Below are 23,143 nucleotides of genomic sequence, written 5' to 3'. Positions count from 1 at the left end.
ATCTGCCAGTGGCTGCCACAAGTAGGATTAGACATTCAGGTGGAGGCTGAACTGGTCAGGAATGTCCGGCAGGTCACGTGTTTGTCAGGAAGAGGTGGCAGGGAGGTGGAAGAGGAGGGAAAAGAGGTGAGGAATTTCTTTATTTCCTTTACCTATGCAAACTTAGCCGATCATCCTACTGACTCTGTCCTCAGCCTTGTCCACAAGCTTGGAGAAACAATGACAAGTCAGCTTCCTCATGGGTTTAAGACACACTCATGTTCAGTTCAGCTTTATTGTCAGACTCAGAGTCCAATTGGAAAAGCATACAACATGTACAACCACTGTCAAAATACTAACAAAATACATACAGGGTACAGATAAAAAAGTAAAACATTGCGATCCTACCACAGTTATACCAATGTTTCAGCAGAGGTGACTGGTATTGTACATCACTAAGCCTAGAACTAAGCAGCAGCATGATAGTGGGGTTCTGAGAATCATCCCATCAACAGTTACATTATACGTTGCGTTTCTCAATAGAACCTGGAAAGGCTTATGCGATCTATCAATCTAATAACTGGAGAAAAAGAATATGCGCAGAACAACTATTTCCCCATCATTGAAACAGAGAGACGTTGTCTGTCTATTGATCTTGGAGTGTGAGGGAGCTCTTTAGCTCTTTACTGTCTGAGTCTGACCTAACCAACAGTCAGTCGTTACCATGGGCCCATTGACTATGATTGAAGATTATGCTACAAAGATACCACGTTGATACACACTGTTTACATACAGTTCCATACACTGTTGGGCCTTTGTGGGCTTGCATTCAACCTTGAGATAGAAAGAAAGAGCTTGTCTAGAATGCAAGCTTTGTTGTGATGTGCAACTGTCTTGGAGAAGTCCAGTGTGATACTGGGTTCAGTTTGTCTGTAGCCCACCAAGAGTTCCAGATCACTAAGTTAGTACAGTAGCACAAGTATTCTGGGAGGAGTGTGAGGGACTGGCAGATTTCTACAGTCCTACAGATCAGTCACTGTAAGATAGTCTCAAATACTCTTGTCACAAATTGTTGGTATCACAGAAATACCAAAAACATGTTTTTATTTGTGAAACAAGCTTCTTTACTTTAATAGTGGTCCCCTACGGTTCCTTAAGGATTGCTGTTTTAAAATCAAACATAATGGATGGTCGTATTCAAGTCCTCATCATGGCCCCAAAAGAATGAGAGAAAGTGGGTTGCTGTAAAATCATTTTGTCAGATGCCACATAAAACTGGGGAATATACTGCCAAGTCTAGCAATAAACCTCATATAAACATAGGGGGCTTTCTTTACTAACTGCTGCTTAGACTTAGATGCTGAAGCATTGTTCTGTTCTATTCACAAAGGCTTTGCTTAACTTGAAAAGTCCAACATGTTGAAATGTAAGATTATACTTTGTACTTGATGAAAAGACAAAACAAGGCCAATACAGTACGTTATAAAAAGACTGTACAGTGTGTTGAGTCTTGGTTAATCTTAAAACATAAGACTACTCGTTCATAAACAAGTGAGCACGCTGGAACCCCCACAAAGATCCCTATAGAGATTTATTCACATTTACAAATATTTATAGGGATAATGCTTTATCTTGATCTTTGATGTCACTGCTAAATCCAATCCTGTCAGTTATAGTCAGCCACCCTTCATAAGAAACAATAGATGCATTATTCTCTGCTTTTACTCTACTGTACTGTGTCATTCAACAATATTTTGATTGTACCAGTGTCACTGGTTTCTTTGATGTATTAAACCCTGTCATTTAGAATTGCTTGTTTCAGTTTCTTGATATCCCATAAAATCATACTACCTAATTTTACCACAATCTTTTATTGGGGTGTGGATCTTTGTGACTTGCTTTCTCATGAGAGTGCTGGTGTCGTCTTCATCTGCATCTGTCTGTCTGACGTCTGTGATGGAAGAGGTTCTTGGGTCAGTCCAGCAACACTGTTCCTCTGTGTTACAGTAACTGCTCTGAGGGAACTAAATGTTGAACCACCACTGAGCGAGCCTTTATCAAAGCCACATGTGTTTGCAATTAGAGCATATGGCTGGAGTTAGAGAGAGCAAGAGGAAAGAGATTCTCAGGTAGTTTATCCACAACAGGCAGGTCTTTCATCCAACATAATTATTGTTTAACGCAAGCAGGTCTCAATGAGTGAAGTGTGTTTGAGTCATCTTTTGAACTCCTAAACATATCAATTAAAAGGAGTGTGTGTCGGAGTCTTGGGCTATGTCATGTGAAACTGAGATCCACTCTGGTCAGTTTGTCCATTAGAGAGCCTACATTTCTGTCTCCACCAAGTCAGTTTACACACTTAAGGGATGTTACTTGGGGTATTTAGGCCAAGCAATTCGTTTATGAGAATGAGACACTTGTATTCTTCCCAGTTGGCCATTTTATCCACAAATGTGTTTCCTTTTGAGCACCAAATTTAGTAGCCAGTTCAATCTGCTGTGTATCTGAATTACACTTTGAGACAATGGAGAGTAAAGCTCTCGGATGTTCATGCTTTAACCTTGTTACCTGACATGTAGGAGTTCCATGGCAGTACTCAGTAGTTAAGCTGATGATGCAGTCTTTGTTGAGGAGCTTGGAGTGGTCAAAATTTGCAGTGTCAGAACTGACACAATATGTGCAATTGGGAGATGCCATAGAAGCAGAACACACACATGACAAGCCCAATAAGATTTGCTTAGTAACTTGTACATGTAATGTATGAGTTATAAGTCCCTCAAAGTCCCTTCATATTAATTTGCTAAGTATTTTTCATTTAGTGATTGGTTCCGTAGACCCAACAACCAACTGAACTGTGGGAAAAGTTGTGGTCTTGTAATTGTATGTTTTAGAGGCCTCCTGAGAAACGTTTGTTTAGTACATCTTTTCCAAATGTCTTTAACATAGTCTACTGGTCTGCAAAGCCAATGCTGCTAGCCAGACCCCCTCACTCCTCACCTCCTTCCAAGAGGAGTCACTGATGTGAGTCAATTGTTCTGAAAGACAGACTACACCTCCCTCCATTGGTCAGCTAGAGTCACTGCACACTGTAGGGTAGATAATGTTCGAAATGTTAAACTGTTACGTTCACTTCCTAAACAGCTGTGGTAATCTTACATGCATGTATATTATGATAACTTGGTGTGATTCAAGCCAGCCTATGGACATGGCTTTCCAAAGGACCTGATTAAGGCACTTTTTACACTTGGAGGACAGAATGTCAAACAGGAAGATGCATTAACTACCATTTAATTACATGGAAATACCTAGAGTTGTAACATTGTAGGTAGATAGGAATCGCAATGTAAATAAATCGAAATACGTTTTAGCGGTAAGTTTACAAAAGTGTACGAAGGTACAGTATGGGGGAAGGGTGTAAGGTTAAGTGAATGTCATAAGGGGGCAATTGTATTATCTATCTGTATTTTTAAGTTAGATTGTAATTATGGCTACTTATATTTTATTTTTTATTCTAAATCCCTTTAGCATTTGCTAGACTTTGCTCCTTTTGTATAGTTAGACCACATATTTAAGTTTCAAGATTCCTATATGTTTAATGTATGCACCTCCCTGCCCAAGTACATTCCTTGTTTGTGCAAACATTCATGCCGAATAAAATCCCTTCTGATTCTGATTCTTATTGAAGGTTGTGATACCAAAACCAACGATACCAAAAAGATCAACATGTATATCCACAAGCAAGCCCAACCACTCCCATTCTAAGTTTTAATTCTGCAGTAACTTTTACTGCTAAACCAAAGTGTAACTACATATAAGTTCAAACAATGTTTTTACTTGCCATATCGTCACTTAATAGTGAATGTAACCTTAATGTAAAGTCAGCAAAAATTGTACACCAGGTTTAAAGGCTTATACTCTGTATTCTGTATCTGGCTCTGTCATCTGACATCCCTTCTACCCATCTGCAACCTCAGCTGCAACCAAAAGAGACAACAGGGATGTGAGAAGGAGTGATGGATGAGGAGATTCCCCTGCCTATTGGTCTGACCTAGTGACCACTAGGTTTTTTTTTTCTTCCAATGACTTGTTCAGCAGACCGAGCTATAGTTTGGTCATTAAATATTGACAGACACAATTTTCCTAATTTTGGCTTTGTACATCACCACAATGGATTTTAAATGAAAGAACCGAGATGCAATTAAAGTGTAGACTTTCAGCTTTAATTCAAGGGGTTGAACAAAAATATTGTATGAAACGTTTAGGACATGCAACCGTTTGTTGGCAAAGTCCCCTTATTTCAGGGGCTCAAAAGTAATTAGACAAATGAACATAATCATAAATAAAATTTTCATTTTTCATAATTTGTCGAGAATCCTTTGCAGGTAATGACTGTTTGAAGTCTGGAATCCATTAACAACCAGGGACAGTGCTTCCCATTGGGCAAGTCGGGCAGTTGCCCAGGGCCTCGCCCACCAGGGGGGCCTCGTCGTATAGTACAATTTTTTTAAATAATTAAAATAAATACCTTGTTGTTGTAAATGAATGACAATTCAAATCAAGCATGAAAACACAATTCTTCTATTCTTTATAGCTAAATTTTTATCTTAAATCCAGCAAGGAACATATGATTCAGGTCATGATGTTTCTGTCAGGAGAATTTGTCGTGTGGTGGAGTGTGTATGATTGAGTGGATCTATAATTGAACGGGGGCTTATTGCTTGAAAGAGGAATTATTTACTGTGTCATTTTAGTTACATTATCAGGGCTTGGAAATACATGACTTGCTAAAGTAGGCAAATGGCTAGTAGAACATAACATTTCATAATAATTTCAGTTAATCAAACAGCCGCAAGACCCAGTGAAATGTTTTAGGCTAGCTAGCAAAATAACGCTAGCATCGCTAACAACATTAATTCAACTTTGGTAGTGTAACCAAGCTCTTTGTAAGTTTGTTTTAGATATATATGATCGTGTGGACAATAAGACACGGAGGCTGTCTCTTTTCATAACTTGTATTTTACCACTGCTTTTCTTGACCATTCGAACAGCCCTCACTGATTTCATGTAATGCTTTCAGCATCAGGCCTAAAGGCAACTCCCGAGGAACAAAACACCCATGTCCGTTGTCACATAGAAAGGTCTGCTACAGTAGGCTATCCTCCGGATTTGCAAGCTAGGCAAACTTATACTATATCTAAAATTATACCATGGTCTGGGTGAATACTCGATTCTGATTGGCTGCAGGGGTGTCCATTATATATGGGATAATGCCCAACGAGGTGTCCAATATTACCTGATAATGGACGATGCGGAGGCGTTGCTTCCGCCGAGTCCATTATCAGGTGATATTGGACACCTCATCGGGCATTATCCCTTACTAATTTTGTAGACATAACAATGGATTCTGACACTAAATGAGTGACTTGGCTTTATTTCTGGACATACACAACCGAAGTGTGTTACACAATGCTGTAAGATCGCCTATACTTGTGCATTGCTCATGGTACCCAGAATGCCCTGCGGCAAGCTGAAAAGCTACAAAGTTAAGGGCATTAGTTTAGTTAAATAAGCGTTGTTTGGAGTTCAATTGTTGTGTTTGTTCCGTTTTGAAATGTAAAATGTTATGGTCTATAGTTTAAATAATTTCAGTGTTCACCTTGATTGCAAATGTTGTCTAGTTAGATTGGTATTCAAGCTGTCCGGCAAATAAGTGCGTCTGGGCAGACGCAACGGTAACGTTCTTAGCCTCAAAGTACGGTTTATATTCCGCTTCACATACACAAAGGGCTCTCTCTGGGGGATTGCGGCTTATGGGGGGCCTCAAAATTGCTCTTTGCACGGGCCTCCAATTAGCTAAAACCACCCCTGTGTACAAAACTCTCTGCACAAACTCTGTGTTTCCTCCTTTGGGATGCTTTGCCAGGTCTTTGCCTACTGCAGCTGTTTTCAGTTGTTGTTAGTTTGTGGGTCTTTCTGCCTAAAGTTTTGTCTTCAGCAAGTGAAATGCATGCTCAGTCGGGTTGAGATCAGGTGATTCACCCAGCCAATGCAGAACATTTTACTTCTTTGCCTTCCTCCTGGGTTGCTTTCATGTGTCATCCAATCAACTTTGCTGAATTTGGCTGAATCTGTGCAGACAAAATATCCCTATACACTTAAAGATTAATCCAGCTGCTTCTGTCGTCTTTCACATCATCAATAAACACTAGTGTCCCAGTGCCATTGGAAATCCTGCATGCCCATGCCATTACACTGCCTCCACTGTGTTTAACAGATGATTTGGTATGCTTCAGATCATCAGCCATTCCAAGCCTTCTCTATATTTTCTTCCCATCAATCTGATACAGGGAGATCTTAGTTCCATCTGTCCAAAGAATGCTCTTCTAGAACTGGGGCTGTCTTTTTTTTATTTATGTTTTTGACAAAGTCTAATCTGGCCTTTCTACTCTTGAGACTTGAGTGGTTTGCACCTGTGGTGAACCCTCTGTATTTGCTCTCATAAAATATTCTCTTTATGGTAGACTTGGATAATGATATGCTTACCTCCTGGAGAGTGTCACTTGGCTGGATGGTTTTTCTTCACAATGGATGCGATCATCCACCACTGTTGTCTTCCTTGGACGTCCAGCCCTTTTCGTGTTGCGAGCTCACCAGTGCATTCTTTTTTTCTAAGAATGTACCAAACTGTTGAATTGGCCACTCCTCGTGTTCCTGCTATCTCTCTAATGGATTTTTTTTAATTGCAGCCTAATGATGGCCTGTTTCACTTGGAAAAAATGGGGCTGCATATTATAGAGCTGTAATTCCTAAACCTTACCTCCGATTTGGATGTGAATACCTTCAATTTGAAGCTGAGAGACTGCAGTTTAAGCACATATTCATTATTTAACTGAGTCTTGAATATGTTTTGGTAAACAAAAAAATAACAAAACTTGTGTCTGTGTGCAAATATTTATGTACCTAACTCTAGATGCAGATCATTCTCATCCACATGCTGACATTTATCCCTGAATACGTCCATTGTGAGAGGACTGTCCAGTCCTCCTTCTCCAACCATCCAGCTGCTCATTCATAATGTGGTGGGTGTGATAGATCTTTGTGTTGAATGAATAGACAACATTACATCAAAAAATAAAGCTTTTGGAATCTTGTTTTTATAGACTATAATTTCAAATATGCTGTCCCTTCCTACAACATATTAAACCAAAACTGGTTATATTACGTATTGCCATGGGTTCAAATTCATGATCAAGCTTTGCATACCAAGTAGGAATGCATTGATAAAATCCCTTGGCACCATCTAGTGGATGACATAGTTCAAATACAAACTGGGAAATCCTAAATATTTTGGCCATTATGCTAGACTCAGGTACATTTAGTCATACATAAGAAGATATATGTGTCAAGGTTAACAGTGTCAATGACGGCACAAAAACAGACCTTGTAAATGAATTATTAATATTCCATTAGGTGGTAATTTGTATGTAAATTAGTCTACACAAACTGGAGCAGCCCTGCTCACTCTTATGAATAATGCATTAATACAGCTACCTCTGCAGCAGAAGATTACTGTTAAATATGATCCCAATGTAATTAGGATTGTGGTTGATGTTGAGGATTGAGTAGTATGCAATGCTGTATATAGATATATATATGAGAGAGAGAGAGAGAGAGAGAGAGAGAGAGAGAGAGAGAGAGAGAGAGAGAGAGATGTGTGTATAGTTGTATACACACATAAAATAGAGGGGGGAAGTACATTCTATTCTATTAGAAAGGGAGAGTTTGCTTGTGAGTGAGTGTATGGGGTCAGTGCAACCGCAAGGTAACGCTCACCTGAACTCACTGCAGCAAGGCATGAGGTGGGGGCGTCAATGCTGGAGCTAAGGGGCGGAGAGTATGACAATGAGAAGGAGGGCCAAGTGTTGAGTTAGCTACTTAATATTCCATGAGATATCGAACGTTGATCTGGCGCAGAGGACGTCAACAGAGGGAACTCGGCAACAGCAATTCATTCATTCCGAAATCGGAAGCAGAGCGTGTCAAGCTCTGACTGATTGTTTGTTGTCGAAGATAGCATGCCATTTCTTACGTCCAATTGCCGAACTTTTCTGAACCATTATAAGACCCTCACTATGGAAGGACTGCTTGTATCGTATGCAAATACGTATGCTGACGTAGTTGGTCATGTGGTTTTTGGCGTAGATCCCCTCGTGAACGCCAATTCTTTTCAGTCGTTGTCTGTAGGATTCGGACGTATCCCAAGAATAATTCCCAGTTTTGTGTTTCTATTGGAATCAAGTCGGTTTGGGACAGCTGCCCCGGCATCACATCACATCTTTCGCGGTGGACAGGTAAGATTCGGCTGAAGTATTTATATCATTATGTAGCCTACATTGAGAAAAAAGTCTAAAAGTTAAAGCTTTATGCTTTACCTTCCACCACCACCGCGGCTGCTGTTGTTCATAGACTGCACACGCCACTGTATAAATATTTCAACTTGTCTAGCCACTGAACTTTTGTTGCCCCGGTGTACACCTGACTACCCGCGAAGTTACATTATGTCTGCTTATAAATAAGGCAAGTCAATGCGTTTATGGACATCCTCACGCATGAAAAGTTGTGGGTACAATTATCGTGCACCGTCAAACGAGATGGAGGGAACATGTCTACTTTTCCCCTATGTCGACATAACCAGCAAAATATGGCCTCCAATGCCGACATGGCGTTACGTCGATGGCGAGAGAAGAATTTGGAGCAGATTTTGTCCCTTAACGTTTCAACCTAGTATAGGGATTGGGACAATGATATTGCCAGACCACTCATAGAACGTTCTATAGTTAAGTCATACTAGTGCAAAACACAGAAGGTTACTTTAGAGGCCAGCGTGTTACTTTGATTTCGGGTTTGTGGTATGATGTAGAAGGTGACGCCTTCCACCGCGGCCATAGGCTGCAACGCTCATAGTGGCGAAACTGTAGCACAGTGACGCCTCGTTGCAGCATTGCTCCCGATTGAATTTATCAAAACAAGTAGATCCAGCCTCAGATATAACCCACTGATCATTCAGTAGCAAGTTGTTTTGATTGCAGCCAACACGTGTCTGCTTCAAGCTACGTCTGATGTTGTTTGCCATTGTCAACAAGTCATCATTGTTTTTTTTAACGAATCCCGTTATTTATCAGAGGAAACGATAACATATGGTGATTTTATAAACTTCAAATCAGTGATGCAGCTTAACTATTGTCTTTTAGCTACTGATGGGTCATTCTGTGTAAAACTCAAGGCCTAAGTAAACATCCCATAATGCAATTGAATGCTGTATATCTCAAAGCCAGAGTTGGGCAAAATCAATCAACTCGTGTATTGATTCCTGAATGAAAACGTTTTGGTCAAATAATACATGTTTTCTGTTTGTGGTGTGATTAATTTGGGGCTATCAGAATTTGCTGCTTATGGAGTCAAATAATGCCAGTGGAGAGAACAGGACCTTAGGGCTGACTGACTGGCATTAAAGGGAGTCTAGAGTTGAATGTAATATGCTACACCAATGGCATGATGATGATGATGATGATGATGATGATGATGATGATAATAATAATAATAGCACACTTTCAAAGATCTGTTTTTCCATGTGCTCAATACCCGCATACGTTCGATTTTCAGACAGAACTGTCAAGTTCAACGCAATAATCTTCCCTAAAAGCCCTTTACATGGTTTAAGATAACAGGCCTTTCTTCCTTCCCCATACATCCTTCGTCCTGTTCCAGCCAGTTGCCCTGATTAAAGATGGCTGCCTGTGTGTGACTCAGGGGGTGTTCACCTCTGAGGGCTGTTGCAGCTCAGCTCCTACACGATCTGGAAGTGACTCAGGCCCCTTGCCTGACTGATGAAGTCACAGCCATGGACAAAGTGATGTTTCGTGGGAATGGGCACCATCTCTATAGTCTTAACTTCCTACCTGTCTCCGTCACTATCCCTGCACAACTAGACAAAGCATGCTGGGTAGGTGTCCAATGTGCAGTATTGATTCCTGTGTCCTCAGATGACAAACAGGAAATGATTTGTAGTGTAGGTCATTATAGAATAGCAGGGATTATGTATGTTTTGAGGAGGGGGCGCGCCGTGAGAAAGGGTTCAGACAAGGTCAAAATGCTCTCATACTCCAAACATAATCCACCACCCTAATTAGTCATTGAGATATTATGCTGACTAGCCCCTCTTGATTTTGAGATGAGGTCTTGTTTATTGAAACGAAGCGCTTTTGTCCTTATAACCACTGCAGAGCATTAGCAGGGCTTTGGCATTGAGCAGTAACGTTATCTACTGCCATTGATGGTGATGGTTAATAGCCTGTTGGAAGTGACACACACAGTTATGTATGGGTTTTTTGTTCAGAGGAGGATTCTGAGTGCGTGTGTGTTGAGAGGGCGGAGGGGGAGAATAGGGCAGATCATTTCTCTATGCCATACCCACACCATTCTAACTTTTATAATGTGAATACTGAGCATTGTATAGGTGTGAGCAGGGGCTGGAACCAGGTCACGCTACCACTCCCCCCCCCCCCCCCCCCTCTTATAGTTTAAGTGAATGAGCCCATCCTCTGTCTTGATCCTCAGGTCTTGGAAGAAAGAGAGGAGGCAGAAGTTCTCACAGATCACTACTGCAGAGAAACTCTCTCCCCAGCTCTTGACCAATCCCGCCCGCCTAGCGAGCCCTCTAAGCTCGGCCCACTGCAGAGAAGGCAGTCTGATAGGTAAAAGTAAAACATGGGAGAATGTGTGTTGGATAACATGCATGCACTTAATATGAACAGCCATTGATTATGGTCATCATAGCCAACAATTATTCGGAATCCTTCTGGATTGCAGCATGTAGGTTGGTTTATTTATAGTGTCAGTCAGTGCTGGAAATGTTTTGCCTGGTTACTGCTGCGTAGTTTGGTGTGGCCTTAGGGTCTGGATGGCTAGTATTCCGGTACTCTGTCAGATTTAGAACACCCATATCAGAATCACCTAATACAGTTCTTTATGACTGTATTGTAGCCTTGCCCATTGTTGATTGAATAAAAGTTAATCTTGCATGTTTGGTTTGGCCAAAAATAGCAATGCAGATTATTTGGGATATTTATTGTGAAGAGAAAAAGAGCACAAGCTATTTTCACACCAACCCAAAAGTAGTCTAGCGAGCTCTTGTCTCAAACTCATAAATGTTTTTGCAACTTAAATGTCAAATAGGAACAGCAGTACCATTTCAGCTCAAAAGAAGAGCACGTCCATAGTGTCTCTCTCTGAATTTGTTCAAAGCTGACAGCTTTCCTCTCCCAGGCTTAGCGGAATAGAGCACTGAGGCAAGGACACAGAGAGCCAGCGATTGTCCGTTTCCATGCATTGCTTCCACGGGGGTTGGGTTGGTTTTAGGAAGCCATTTGATGAGATTTAAATTAATTCTGCGACGATCCCAAATACAGCCTCCCCTCCTCCACCCCCACCCCTGCTGGGACAGGCTGTACTTGTGGAGATGTGTCTCCGCCCACACAGCGGTTCTCCAACGACCCCCCTCCCCTCCTTCCCACCACCACCTCCCTCTCCCCATACCCCCCGCTGTCCTCTGGTACACTGCGTCTGAACGCTGCACACAAACACACACGAGGCAGCCTCGTACGCAAACTCTCAGCAGTGTTATTCCTAGCAACATCAGTGTCTGCATTGCCGTTACCGTCTACAGCATTTTGTGGATTTAGCCTCTTGTCTTTTGAACGTTGTAGAGATGTTAGATGTCTCCTGGAACAGTCTACCAGCAGCTGGCGTGTGTCTGTGTGAGAGAGTCTCGAGAGCATGACTGGTTTGTTACTGTTTACCTGCTGTCAGATCAAGTTCTCTTGCTGTCTCGCAGAGTACGCCAAGCATATAGGGGTGATCGCTCTCTGTGTCTTGTCCTATTGGGTTGGCCAGTGTATTTTTATGTGTGTGTGTGTGTGTGTAAGATTCGTCTGCCTTTGTCCTAGGCCAGGCCAGGCCTCGTTCAGTTTGTGTTGGCCTTGTAAACTATGTAATCTATTTTTCACCGTATCAACAATAATTAAGAATGATGCTGTTGGTGTGCAGCTTCTTTTCAAGCCATCTCCATTTCTGATGGCTGTCGAACCCTCAAGGTTCATGGTGACTGTCTGGAATGTGTGAAGAAGGTAGCATCATCGGTTGTGCAGAAGGGCCGTTGTCAATGTATATAGTCCTTTTTTATGTTCTTCAAACGAATCGTCTGAGGTCGAATGACCTAGCCTATATCTTGCTGTTCTATCTCTCCAGTTGTAATAGAAGATCTGCCCAGGTCCTGGCAGAAGGGGCCAGGGCTGCGCTGTTTCGTCCTCAGTCTGGCTCTGGGAGGACGAGCTAAAGCGGTGATATGAGACGGCGTGAATCTCCTGCAAGTTTAATGAGGCACCAGTATGGCGCTCCCCTCCCTCCTTCCGTGTCCCAGCCCCCGGTCACACTAGCATGGCCACAGCAGCAGGCTGGCCAGGATTTCTTCCTCTGTTCCTGTCTGACACATGCTAACTAGTTAGCTAGCGATACTTGCCACAAAGACCAGTATGCTGCACTAAAATTGGCCAAGATTGCAAGCTTGGTCCAGTCAGACAGGCTGCAGCATCAGTACCTCAGTTGTTCCCATTTCCCTGTCTGACATAGGCTAGCCGCAGAGTCTGTTGGCCGTGAGTGACAAAGCACTGAAACTGTTCTCATCAGACAACGGCCCTGCCTGAAATAAACCAGCCCGCACTTCTGTTGTTTAGAGATGACAGGGATTTGATGGGTATAAGCAAGACGGCAAATCGTTCCCCATAGTCAATGGTAACGGTGGAGCATGAGTCACCTTGTTTTAATGCCTATCGTCATCTTCTCAGGTCTACGGAAGTTTGTGAGGTGAGAGGCTATTGTTTCCTGGCAAGTCCCTGGGCTTGCAGAATTGTCAGACACTGAGTCTCTTTGGCTTCTCGCTGCCCTCCTTGTCTGTCTGCTCCAGTATAGAATGATTACCATGGAAGATCGCCATGGCACCGGAGCAGCTTTCTATGTTTTTGGTTGCCATGGCTACAACAAGGAATTGAGGCTCGACTTGGTTTTTTGATGGTGCTAGCTGTTTTATAAATTTGAGGTGATTATTAATTTTTGCGCTAATATGGTCAGTGATGTAGCATGGGGCACAACTTAAATCGAATCCTCTCCACACACCTGTCATCTGATAGGATGCCAGTACCAGAGAACTAAAATGGGTGACTTCTAGTGATGATGAATAAAAGTTCTCATGCAGTTTCTACTTTGATTGAGACTTGAATTGTCAGATGCAACAAGAGTTCTCTGCAGTGGTATTTCCATTTTGGTCGTCGTTTCATTTGGCTTTATTGAAATGTGAGTCGGTGCGTGAGGCAGACAGAATATCAATTACTTTTTTTTTTTTTTTTACTGTGCTGTATTAGTTCTGCTGTTCCTTCATTAAAATATCACCCAGGGAAATCAAGTTGTGCATTAGTTTGCATACAGGCTCTCTTTCCAAATATAACCATAACATTGTAATGTTAATGTTAGTCCAAGCCAAATACTAATTAATTATCACAAACAAACATGGATGCTTTGGAATTTGTCTCAATGGTTATCAAATTAATATTACATTTGTTTTAGGTTATTGTTTACAAATAATAATGATAATAATCAGAGCAAATATTAATATATCTCTATCATCAAACCCTTCTAGGTTGGGTGCTGTGTGATGAAGTCTCATGAAGTCACCCAGTGTAGCTGACACTGACCGTCAGCTGAGTCAGTCCCAGCAGCGCCTCCACACCGCTGACACACACCTTCTCCCCCTGCTGTCCCCCCCTCCACAGCCCAGCCAGAGCAGCAGAGCCAAGTAATGTCCAGCCGGAGGAAGTCCACCACCCCCTGTATGATCCGGCCCAATGCTCTGGACCAGGGGGATCCAGAGCAGGATGAGATGGAGGCGTCTAGGGACAGTCCTGCTGAGGAGGGGCCGCCTCAGATGGACATTCCCAGTGAGATGCAGCCCCCAGTCGTGGAGCCCAGTGGCCCACCACAGCTTTCTCCAGCACTGGAGAGGCCAGAGACAGACCCAAGGCCCCCACAAAGAAAGCAACAAGGAGGAGGCTATGAGTGCAAGTACTGCCCCTTCTCGACCCAGAACATCAATGAGTTCAAAGAGCACGTGGATGCCAATCACCCAAACGTCATCCTCAACCCTCTCTACCTATGTGCAGTCTGCAACTTCAACACCAAGAAGTTTGACACTTTGACAGAGCACAATGAGAGGTTTCATCCTGGTGAAAGCAACTTCAAGTTCAAGAGGGTCAAACTGAACAACCAGACCATATTAGAGCAGACAATAGAAGGTTCCAGCAACACAGTCATCTACAACGCCTGTGGCGCCGTGTCCGGAGCAGACATTGCCACCTTCCCTTTGAGCAAGTCCACCACCGTGAAGATTGGCAAGTCAAAAACAGACAACAAACGAACATTGCCAGAAGGCCAGCTGGGAAAACTGACCCCGGAGCTGAGTAAAAAGCAGATCACGGCTCTGAACGTGAACGGAACCGTAATCATCCCCGAGGCCACTCTCAAAGACGGTCTCTCTCACATCATGCCGTCTTTACAGCGACCCCCCAACTACAACTTGGTACCAAAAATCGCTGTTCCTTTAAACACATCCAAATACAACCCTTCCTTGGATGGTAACCTGACTCTCATCACCTCCTTTAACAAGTTCCCCTACCCGACCCAGGCAGAGCTTTCCTGGCTGACTGCCGCATCCAAACACCCAGAGGAGCAGATCAAGGTGTGGTTCACCACCCAGAGGCTGAAGCAGGGCATAAGCTGGTCCCCTGAGGAGGTGGAAGAGGCCAGGAAGAAGATGTTCAATGGTACCATCCAGTCAGTTCCTCATACGTTCACTGTACTGCCCGCCCAGCTTACCCCTCAGTCCACCAAATCGCCCCACTCCCTCCTTCAGACCATCCCTTGCCAAGTTCTGGGGCAGACCAGCTTAGTTCTGACACAAGTGGCCAACGGTTCAACTGTCACCTGTGCTCCCATAGCCTTAACTCTGGCCAATCAGGTTGCACAGTCTGTCAAACGTCCACTGGCGTCCCCTGTCGTTGTCGGGACAGAGATCAAACGTCCCTCTATAATCCAAACCGTTCAGACCGCCCCCAAGATTGTCCCCCCAAAGTTTGTCTTCACAGCAGACTCGAACAAGACCCCTGACCAGTTAGCCGTGCTGAAGGCTAGTTACACACAGTGCCAGTTCCCAGAGGAGGAGGAGGTGTACCGCCTCATCGAGACCACCGGTCTCTCCAGGGGGGAAATCAAGAAGTGGTTCAGCGAGCAGCGTCTGCTCAACCTCAAAAGTGCCCCCCAGGTGAAGAGTGAGCTCCCCTCTAAAGACACGCTGCCCAAAATAACGATCCCCACGCACTTTCCTCTCCTGGAGAGGGTCAAAGGCAAGTCGTCTGAGCAGCTCAAGACGTTGGAGGAGAGCTTTCAGAGGAGCTGCTCGCCCACGGAGGCTGAGGTAGACCAGCTGGTGGAGAACAGTAGGCTCTCCAAAACTGAGATCGACTGCTGGTTTTTGGAGCGAAGGGCATTGAGGGATAACTTGGAGCAAGCCCTGCTGAACTCTATGGGTCCCAAAATCTCAGAGGATCATCGAGGGCTGCAGAACGGCGTTCATGAGCAGCAGGATGGTAAGATCCAATCCTCCTCTCTGCCTCTTCCCCTCCCTCTCCTCTTAGCCTCCACTATCCCTGAACCCATAGACAGCAAATCACTAGGCCTCCTCAAAGAGGTCTTTACACAGACACAGTGGCCTTCACCCGAGGAGTACAACCATCTGGAGGTCCAAACAGGCCTGGCTCGCATTGATATAGTCCGATGGTTCAAGGACAACCGTTCAGCGCTGAAAAACGGAACCTTGGAGTGGATGGAACAGTTCCAGAACCTGAACAGCAAAGCTCAAAACAGCCAGAGCTCCTTAGCAGTCACAGAGAAGACCCAGAGCGTTCTCCAACCTTCCCCAGCCAAAGTCTTGAAGTTGGAGGAAGAGGCTGACAAGATGCCTGAGTGTTCAAAACTCCAGCCAGTTTCCAACCAGGATATAGTCCAGTGGTTCACCAACAAGCTGGGACAGAGCATGTCTGACCTGAGTCGTGCCCGAGACCAGCCTGGGCAGGCCGCCGTTGACCGGGGGAGGTGGGTGAAAGTGACGATGGCTGTGGGTGAGGAGGGGAAAGGTCTTGACATGCAACGGCTAGGCCCAGAGGCAGAGGTACTGGCGGTGGACCACCCTGGAAGGGTGACTGGCTGAAATAAGCATGGTAAGGTAATCTCCCAACATGCCAACAATTCTTTTTTTATTGAAGTTTACAAAGGTAATGTTATTATCCACGCCATGAGGGGTGGGCCACTGGCCCCTGTTTAAATTGGATTGAATGTTCATGCTGTTGCTGTTGAATAGTTTTACAGCATACAATTTTTCCAAGTTTATCAAGTTTTAATAAATGCTCATACCATAAGTTCCTCGTATGATGGTCATTCCTCTAATGCAGGATCATGTGTATTCATCCTTGCAAGCATCCTTTATTTAAATAGTCATTATGTAATCCGTGAAATGAATGATGGTCCCGCTGGAAAAAAGTAATACGAATCTGGTCTATCAAGTTGTGGAATGGGTGAGCTATCTCTTTAAATCTAGCAGCTGCTCCAATCACCCGGGAAGCAGGGAACCTATAATTTCGCCTGATTGGTCGGTTAGCAAAACATCCTGGCAGGAAGAGGGTTGCCAGCCAGTTCATACCAGATCTGGACATACTGTAGTGTAAATAGGCCATTTATTTGATTACTGAATAGGGTCTCTGCACTAGGTTATATCAAACCAATTGGCCAGTGAGGTAAGCTACTTTATAATAGGCTTGTGGTGGTTAGATAAAATATGGTATGTTAGGTGACAACATTGTGTCTACTGTTAATGCTATTTGTCTTGTGATTTAGTCTTTTAGACAGACGTTCTGAAGAATGCTGGAGTTACGCTGAAGATTATCTATGGAAAGTTGAATCGGGAACCAATGATATCACACCTTGCCTCTGACACCAGGATGTGGACAGGAAGTTCACTGAAGAAAGTTCACATGAAGCACTGACTGTGGGGGCGGGACCGTTGAGTGCCAAAGCTGGACTTGATGCATTATTGTTATTACACTTTCAAAAAAAGGGCCCTTGTAAATATTTTTCTGTATTGCAAAAAGCTTTGTACAATGTTTTTAGAGGGAAATGGTTTTGTTACATTTATATTAGGAGCCCCCTATAACCCCTTAAATGAGGAATGTTTCGCTACTTTAAGATCAAGTTAAATCCATTAAATCAGTTGGGAAATGTAATATTTTGAAAATTTGAATGTGGCCACCAGCTAGTCATTGATGGCACTTAAAACAAATATTACACAGACTAGTAATGGATTTCTTAATAACCATCCTGAGTACTTAATAGAATATATAGTGCACTGTATTTCTGTTAAACCAGAATCATCGTCATACACCCCCATGTCATTCTGTACTGACACGCTAAGATGGACAAGAAATGGATAATGTCAATCATTAAGACAAAATGCACTGTACATTAGTTTTTTTCCCATAGGTCTAATTTTTCAATACAGCTGCTGCACATTACGCGCTAGCTCTCAATGGCTATCTAGATCTCTTAGGTGTTCCATTGCAAAAGCAGATAAGAGACTGTTTCTTCCGCTTCTACTGCTTTAGTGTCATGTTCATTCATGTATCTGGGATATTGTAGGACTACCATGAAGTCTTGCTTGCTCTCTTTTTTTTTTTATCAGTCTGCTGTAACTTAATAAAACACAACCAACTGAAAACGGTGTCCCTTGTAGTACCTCTATACATTAAAGGATACTGCCATAAAAATACCTTTTCAGTGAATCACTTCAGGACCTCATCCTCAATATTTCAGATTGACAGTATTGACCAGAGATGCATCCTTCTGTTTATTGAAGTACAAAATACTATTGTACAAAAGTCAACAGAAGAAGGCACAGACCCATCCCATAGGAAAAGAGCAGACAGCAGTCATGAGCTATGCAACTGAGACAACTCAAGTGTCGATGGTCACAGTCCATCTGTTGGTACCATTCTTAACCTCGGGGCATGTAGCAATACAACAGATGCTGATGACGTCCTAATCTAAAATATTGGTGGACCAAGCATCTTGTTGATTCATGTTTTTTCACAGTTCAGTATCTTATCACACACATTTGCATGGCATCAGTGAAATCTCACGGTTTCATTTAAGTTGCTTTTCTGTGGCGCATAGTAAAGGAGGGAATCCTAGCCAGTGTTGCCGTTTTATTTGACAAACTTTCTAGCCAGCGATCTACCATGTTTACAGCTGCACTAGGACAACCTGACCACTTGTGTGGCATGCTCTACCCCAGCATGATGGCAAATAAAAATGCCATGTGTGTAAGAATCATTTTAACGTGTTCGTAACTCATACAATATAAGAATCAGGCATGACATGGCAACACAAACACCGTAACAGCACGGTCAACAAATGGAAACCGGTTATGAATGGAGTTTATATGAGCTTTTTTATACAGAGACGAACGTGTGAGAGTGTGAACGCAGCAGTGGAGAAGGGATGGGCGTATAGGCTCTCCTTATGCCACAACAAACAATGCAATCTTCTATAAAGGCTGAATGTGGCTGCACATACACACACACACAGAGCAACTGGTTAATTACAGTGTAATCTGATATGGCATCTTGTGAGAGCGCAGGAACAAAATAACAACATGCTGGTTTGTGTGCAGCTGCAACATCATTTCTGAACCAGTCCAAAGGATGGGGGAGAAAAAAGGAGGGGGGGAGGAGAGACCAGAGTATAAAATCCATGTTTCTGTTTATGCATCATCTGGAGGTCCGCAGCAGTGGTCTTCTGGAAGGAGAACTTGGGCGTCAACAGTCTCTTTGTCCTGTTACCTGCAGAGTTGGGTGACAGCCCCAGAGACCCACCTCTGCCCGTTCAGTCATCCCCAAGGCGGAAGCCATGGCCCCAGTTGTGACGGCCTCTTCCGCCGCCGCCGCCGCCACCACCACCACCATCGGCCCCACCCCCCTGCTGCTCCTGGGCAGCAGGTCTCCTGCTTGGAGGGGCTCCAAATCCTGACACCCCCCCTCTCCTGTTGGGGAGGAAGCGGTACCTGTACACAGAGAGGAACATTTAGAGACTTCTAGAAAAGGATGGAAGCAGAGAGCTGGATACGAAAGATAGTTCTACATACAGTAGGAGGCTATTGTCTAAGAGCTAGATATTTGATACTAGGATATGTGGTTAAATCAATACGACTGTAAGCTAACTAGGGACTACTGGGAAACGTGTATGAGTTCAAGCTCACAAGTATAGGAGGTAAAGGACTAAAGGTGAAGCTACAGCGATGTAAAGCAGTGGGACTACAGACTGTTGTAAGAAACCAAAACTATAGATTTTGGTCTACTACGCCCTACTGATTCTATGTAAGGCGACTAGGAACTCAACACACACACACACACATATATTAAAAGACAAGGAAATTGGGAGATAAACTGGAGGGTATGAGCAAGGGGACTGAGGTTCGTTGATACTAAGGAACTTACAGGAATTCTGGTGTGGACAGTAAAGACCGGCCTCCCAGGTCCATTGGGTATTTGAACATGAGGAAGAAGTAGAGATGGCCCACCAGGTTCCCGATCAACTCATTGACAACCCTGAGAGCATGACACAACAGAACGCAATGGTTACTCATTTGGTTCCCCCCTAGGTGGTAGCTTGTCTTCCACAATGAGGCTGCAGTTCAGAGGGCAAAACCTGAGTCGAGAATGCACAAGGTCATGACATGAATGTACAGTAAAATAAATTTACAGAGTGAGTGATACCATTGTTGTCTTTGGACCAGCCACTTATCACACAAAACTATTGTCATAACGAACATTTCGACCAAAACCAATGAGAGAATCGAAAAACTTACGAGCCACCGATTATGTAGTTAAAGCCCAGTATAACCCAAGGTAGATAACATGCCTAGAGGACGAGAGATACTGTGTGAGGAAAACATTTGAAATTCATATATTTTCAGGAATTGCCATTAAAGAATATTTTATAAAAGCCTGCTGTACCTTGAAGCGTGTACCAAACCAGAAGGACACGACCATGTCTCTGTTGAGTTGGGCCCACACGTACAACACAGACATGATCAGCGGGATCATCAGGAGCTGGAGGAACACACACACACAAAACACATCAGCCATCTTAGAATCTATGATCTAATCTAAGATTTATACTGTTTTGCTAGTTCACACAGCACTATGATGTGATTATAATAACAGTGAAAGCAACAGAATGGAATATCATAGCTAGCTGAAGAACACAAAGTTCTGCAGTCAGCCTTTTCATTCACATCAGTAGTTTTCTGATTGGAGACGCTTACCTGCATGTCCATCATTAAGCCAGTTATCTACACCATGTGGGTCAAGGACAACATAATTTCAAGTAAGTGACATTTTTAGATCTGTGTTACACAGCTTGATGATTTCACTGCTATAGGGATTTAACAATAGGCAGCACACCACCGCACACAGCTCACACAGAGATTTTATTTAAAATGCACACACCTCATTTTGACCAAAGCTAGGCTAAGACTTGAGGCAGTGTGTGTGAGACTTAACCCAGTCTCTAATGTGAGCTGAGCCTCACATGACCTAGATTAAGTGCTTGACTGTGCAGGGAGATTGTATGCCACTGTGCCACGGGCACAGTGCCAGTCTAACCTGGCACACTGGCCAGGCTGCGGAACATAATAACACAGCAGCAGTATAAGCCTGGGCAGCATGCGTTGAGCAGAACATGTAGAATGTTTACTTTTAATTGTAATCACTGTCTGGTTCATATTGTAATCACTAGGTGAATACTTAGGATGGAGAATGATATATCATGTGACTATGTATTATTTTATCTGAGAACCAAGAACATATTTTGGAGTCAAACCATTTTAAGCAAGAAATTCACCTTTTCTCTTTATTATGTCCCTTCCAGGGGTAGGGGTCATTGTTGTCACCCGATGTTTACTAGGCATTTAACAACAGCTCATGAAAGTACCACTGGAAAGCAATACATCTCACAGGCGGGTGGGATGGGAGGCCAGTGTACATATGAGAAAGGATACAACAATGCAGATCCAATTGAAGAGCAGCATGAACACATAGTCAGCTGGTCGTCCGTCGAACGCACCTAGACAGAGCAACCAAGACTCAGTGGTACCATTTCATGGCAAACCAGACAGTTACCAGAGTGGCAGCACAACATGGATTATTTAAGATCCAGACACCACAGTAAACATAACTGATGGAAGTATGGCTTTCGGGTAGTCAGCAAACAAGTCAACTAGAAAGTCTATCAGCCAGCCAGCCACTGTGTGACCTTACCTGTCTCTAGTCTAGTGGAGTACTGATAGAGGAAGTACAGATTGACCAGGTACAGAAAGCCAGTCCCTGGACCCACAGGGAAGTAGAGTGTTGAGGACAACGGTCTCCATATCTGTCCAGAAGTGGGAGAAAGATGATTTTACCAGACAACATTCACTATAGATAAAATACAATTCAGCCCAGGGAACAAGAATATAGTTTGTTTTTCATTCCTATTAAGAGCACAACAGGGGGCCTTGAGATCTAAACATGCTAAACTCATAGTTCAAATCATATTCTGCCAGAGGCATGTAGTCTGTATAGACTACTGCAGCTCCCCATGTTTTATAAATGACTGCACACAGACTCTCCCTAATGTCACCTAGGCCCAGACATGACTTAAAGCATGAATTAACAGTGAGATCCTAGAATGGGATGTCTAGCCAGGCACTAAGCTGATCTGACAGCTACAGTGTGTCTGCTGCTCATATCTGTCACATAAACAAAATGTATGACATAATAGATTATTGAAACAATGTCAGTGTCACAATTTAATCTTAGTAGCCATCTTTTTGGGGGTGTCTTGAACATTGGCATGTTTGTTTAGTAGACTAGCATGTATCTCATCTGTAGCATACGAGTTGTTCACATGAGCCTACTACAACACAGTACATAGATGTACACAAGTATATTTATAGGGCAGCCTCAGTGTAATCTGACTGGGTGGTGGATGAACCATTGAGTCACTGCCTGACTGTTGTCTGTCATCCAACTATACCATAGATTTGGTTACTGATACTCGAATGTGCTGTGTTATGGGATTAAATGGCACCATCTGGTGGCATTATGAATTTAAGTTGCAAACCCTTAGTCAAATCAATGAATTTACTTGATCATAACGTTGCCATTCACATAAAAATGTGCTTGAAGTTTGCTTATGAAGAGACAATCATCATGATACCATCAGCGATGTAGGGACTTTTGAAGAGTCATACATTCCGGAAGTGCAACCTCACGTTCTTGATACTCGCTTTGTGATTGGACACAATTCACATCTCTCAAAGTCAGGACCAACAAGGCCTGCAAGCGTTGCTAACTAGCAAATAGCTAGCTAATTAACAGCGCAAAGATAGCTAAATACAACATTAACCCCACTTCAACACTCACCTGAAATTTGTGAAAGAAATACTCAGGCCATAAAACAAGGTACTTAGGACTGATCAATCCCAATTTCCCTATCAAGGGAACAGCAATTGAACCAGCAAACCAATACCGGGTGATGAACGGTATGCTTTTGAACCAGTCCCCGATGTCAGACATCTTTCCATATGATATCGGCAAAAAATAAACACTGCCGAATGAAGGTCCTCCAAAAAAGAAAATACTCCGATTAGTTCAGCTTATGAATAGTTGGTTTCGATATCTACACTCTGCTTAAGCGTTTTCTTCCTTAGTTAAGTTTACATGACGTGGCTGCTCATTGCTAGCTCTTGCTTTGCTTACTTCCTGTCAAATTTGCACATCATCCACCAAGATACAGAACAGCCAGCAAGCGGCGGAAAGGGGGCGTATGATTTGCTTACAGGTGAGTGAGGAATACAAATGAATACTACTATTAATAATTATTAAACTAACGTTTTGCATTAATAAAA

The 23,143-nt window shown here is 43.2% G+C and overlaps 2 protein-coding genes across 4 annotated transcripts; one reads left to right on the top strand and one right to left on the bottom strand.

Moving 5' to 3' along the window:
* Window positions 1–7,985: 7,985 nt before the first annotated feature.
* Window positions 7,986–17,911, top strand: zhx2a (zinc fingers and homeoboxes 2a). 3 transcript variants are annotated; one of them, XM_084705497.1, is made up of 4 exons: window positions 7,986–8,330; window positions 10,597–10,733; window positions 13,730–16,361; window positions 17,035–17,911. In XM_084705497.1, exon 3 carries the CDS (start codon window positions 13,889–13,891, stop codon window positions 16,349–16,351), a length of 2,463 nt encoding a protein of 820 aa, XP_084561623.1. In that variant the 5' UTR covers window positions 7,986–8,330; window positions 10,597–10,733; window positions 13,730–13,888; the 3' UTR covers window positions 16,352–16,361; window positions 17,035–17,911. The 3 variants fall into 3 exon arrangements, with proteins under 3 accessions (XP_084561623.1, XP_084561615.1, XP_084561631.1); XM_084705489.1 differs by lacking the exon at window positions 10,597–10,733; XM_084705505.1 differs by lacking the exons at window positions 7,986–8,330; window positions 10,597–10,733 and adding an exon at window positions 13,139–13,386.
* Window positions 17,912–18,016: 105 nt separating this feature from the next.
* Window positions 18,017–23,024, bottom strand: derl1 (derlin 1). Its single transcript, XM_084705528.1, has 8 exons — window positions 22,659–23,024; window positions 21,513–21,624; window positions 21,254–21,318; window positions 20,519–20,545; window positions 20,208–20,303; window positions 20,060–20,112; window positions 19,689–19,799; window positions 18,017–19,255 (listed from the first exon to the last, which is right to left on the bottom strand). The coding sequence occupies exons 1-8, from the start codon at window positions 22,809–22,811 to the stop codon at window positions 19,078–19,080; spliced, it is 795 nt and encodes a 264-aa protein (XP_084561654.1). The 5' UTR covers window positions 22,812–23,024; the 3' UTR covers window positions 18,017–19,077.
* Between the last annotated feature and the right edge of the window lie 119 nt (window positions 23,025–23,143).

This window comes from Hypomesus nipponensis, chromosome 2 (genome assembly GCF_054491055.1).
Source record: "Hypomesus nipponensis isolate SF chromosome 2, ASM5449105v1, whole genome shotgun sequence".
NCBI lineage: Eukaryota > Metazoa > Chordata > Actinopteri > Osmeriformes > Osmeridae > Hypomesus > Hypomesus nipponensis.
This window is presented reverse-complemented; position numbering and strand designations above follow the sequence as displayed.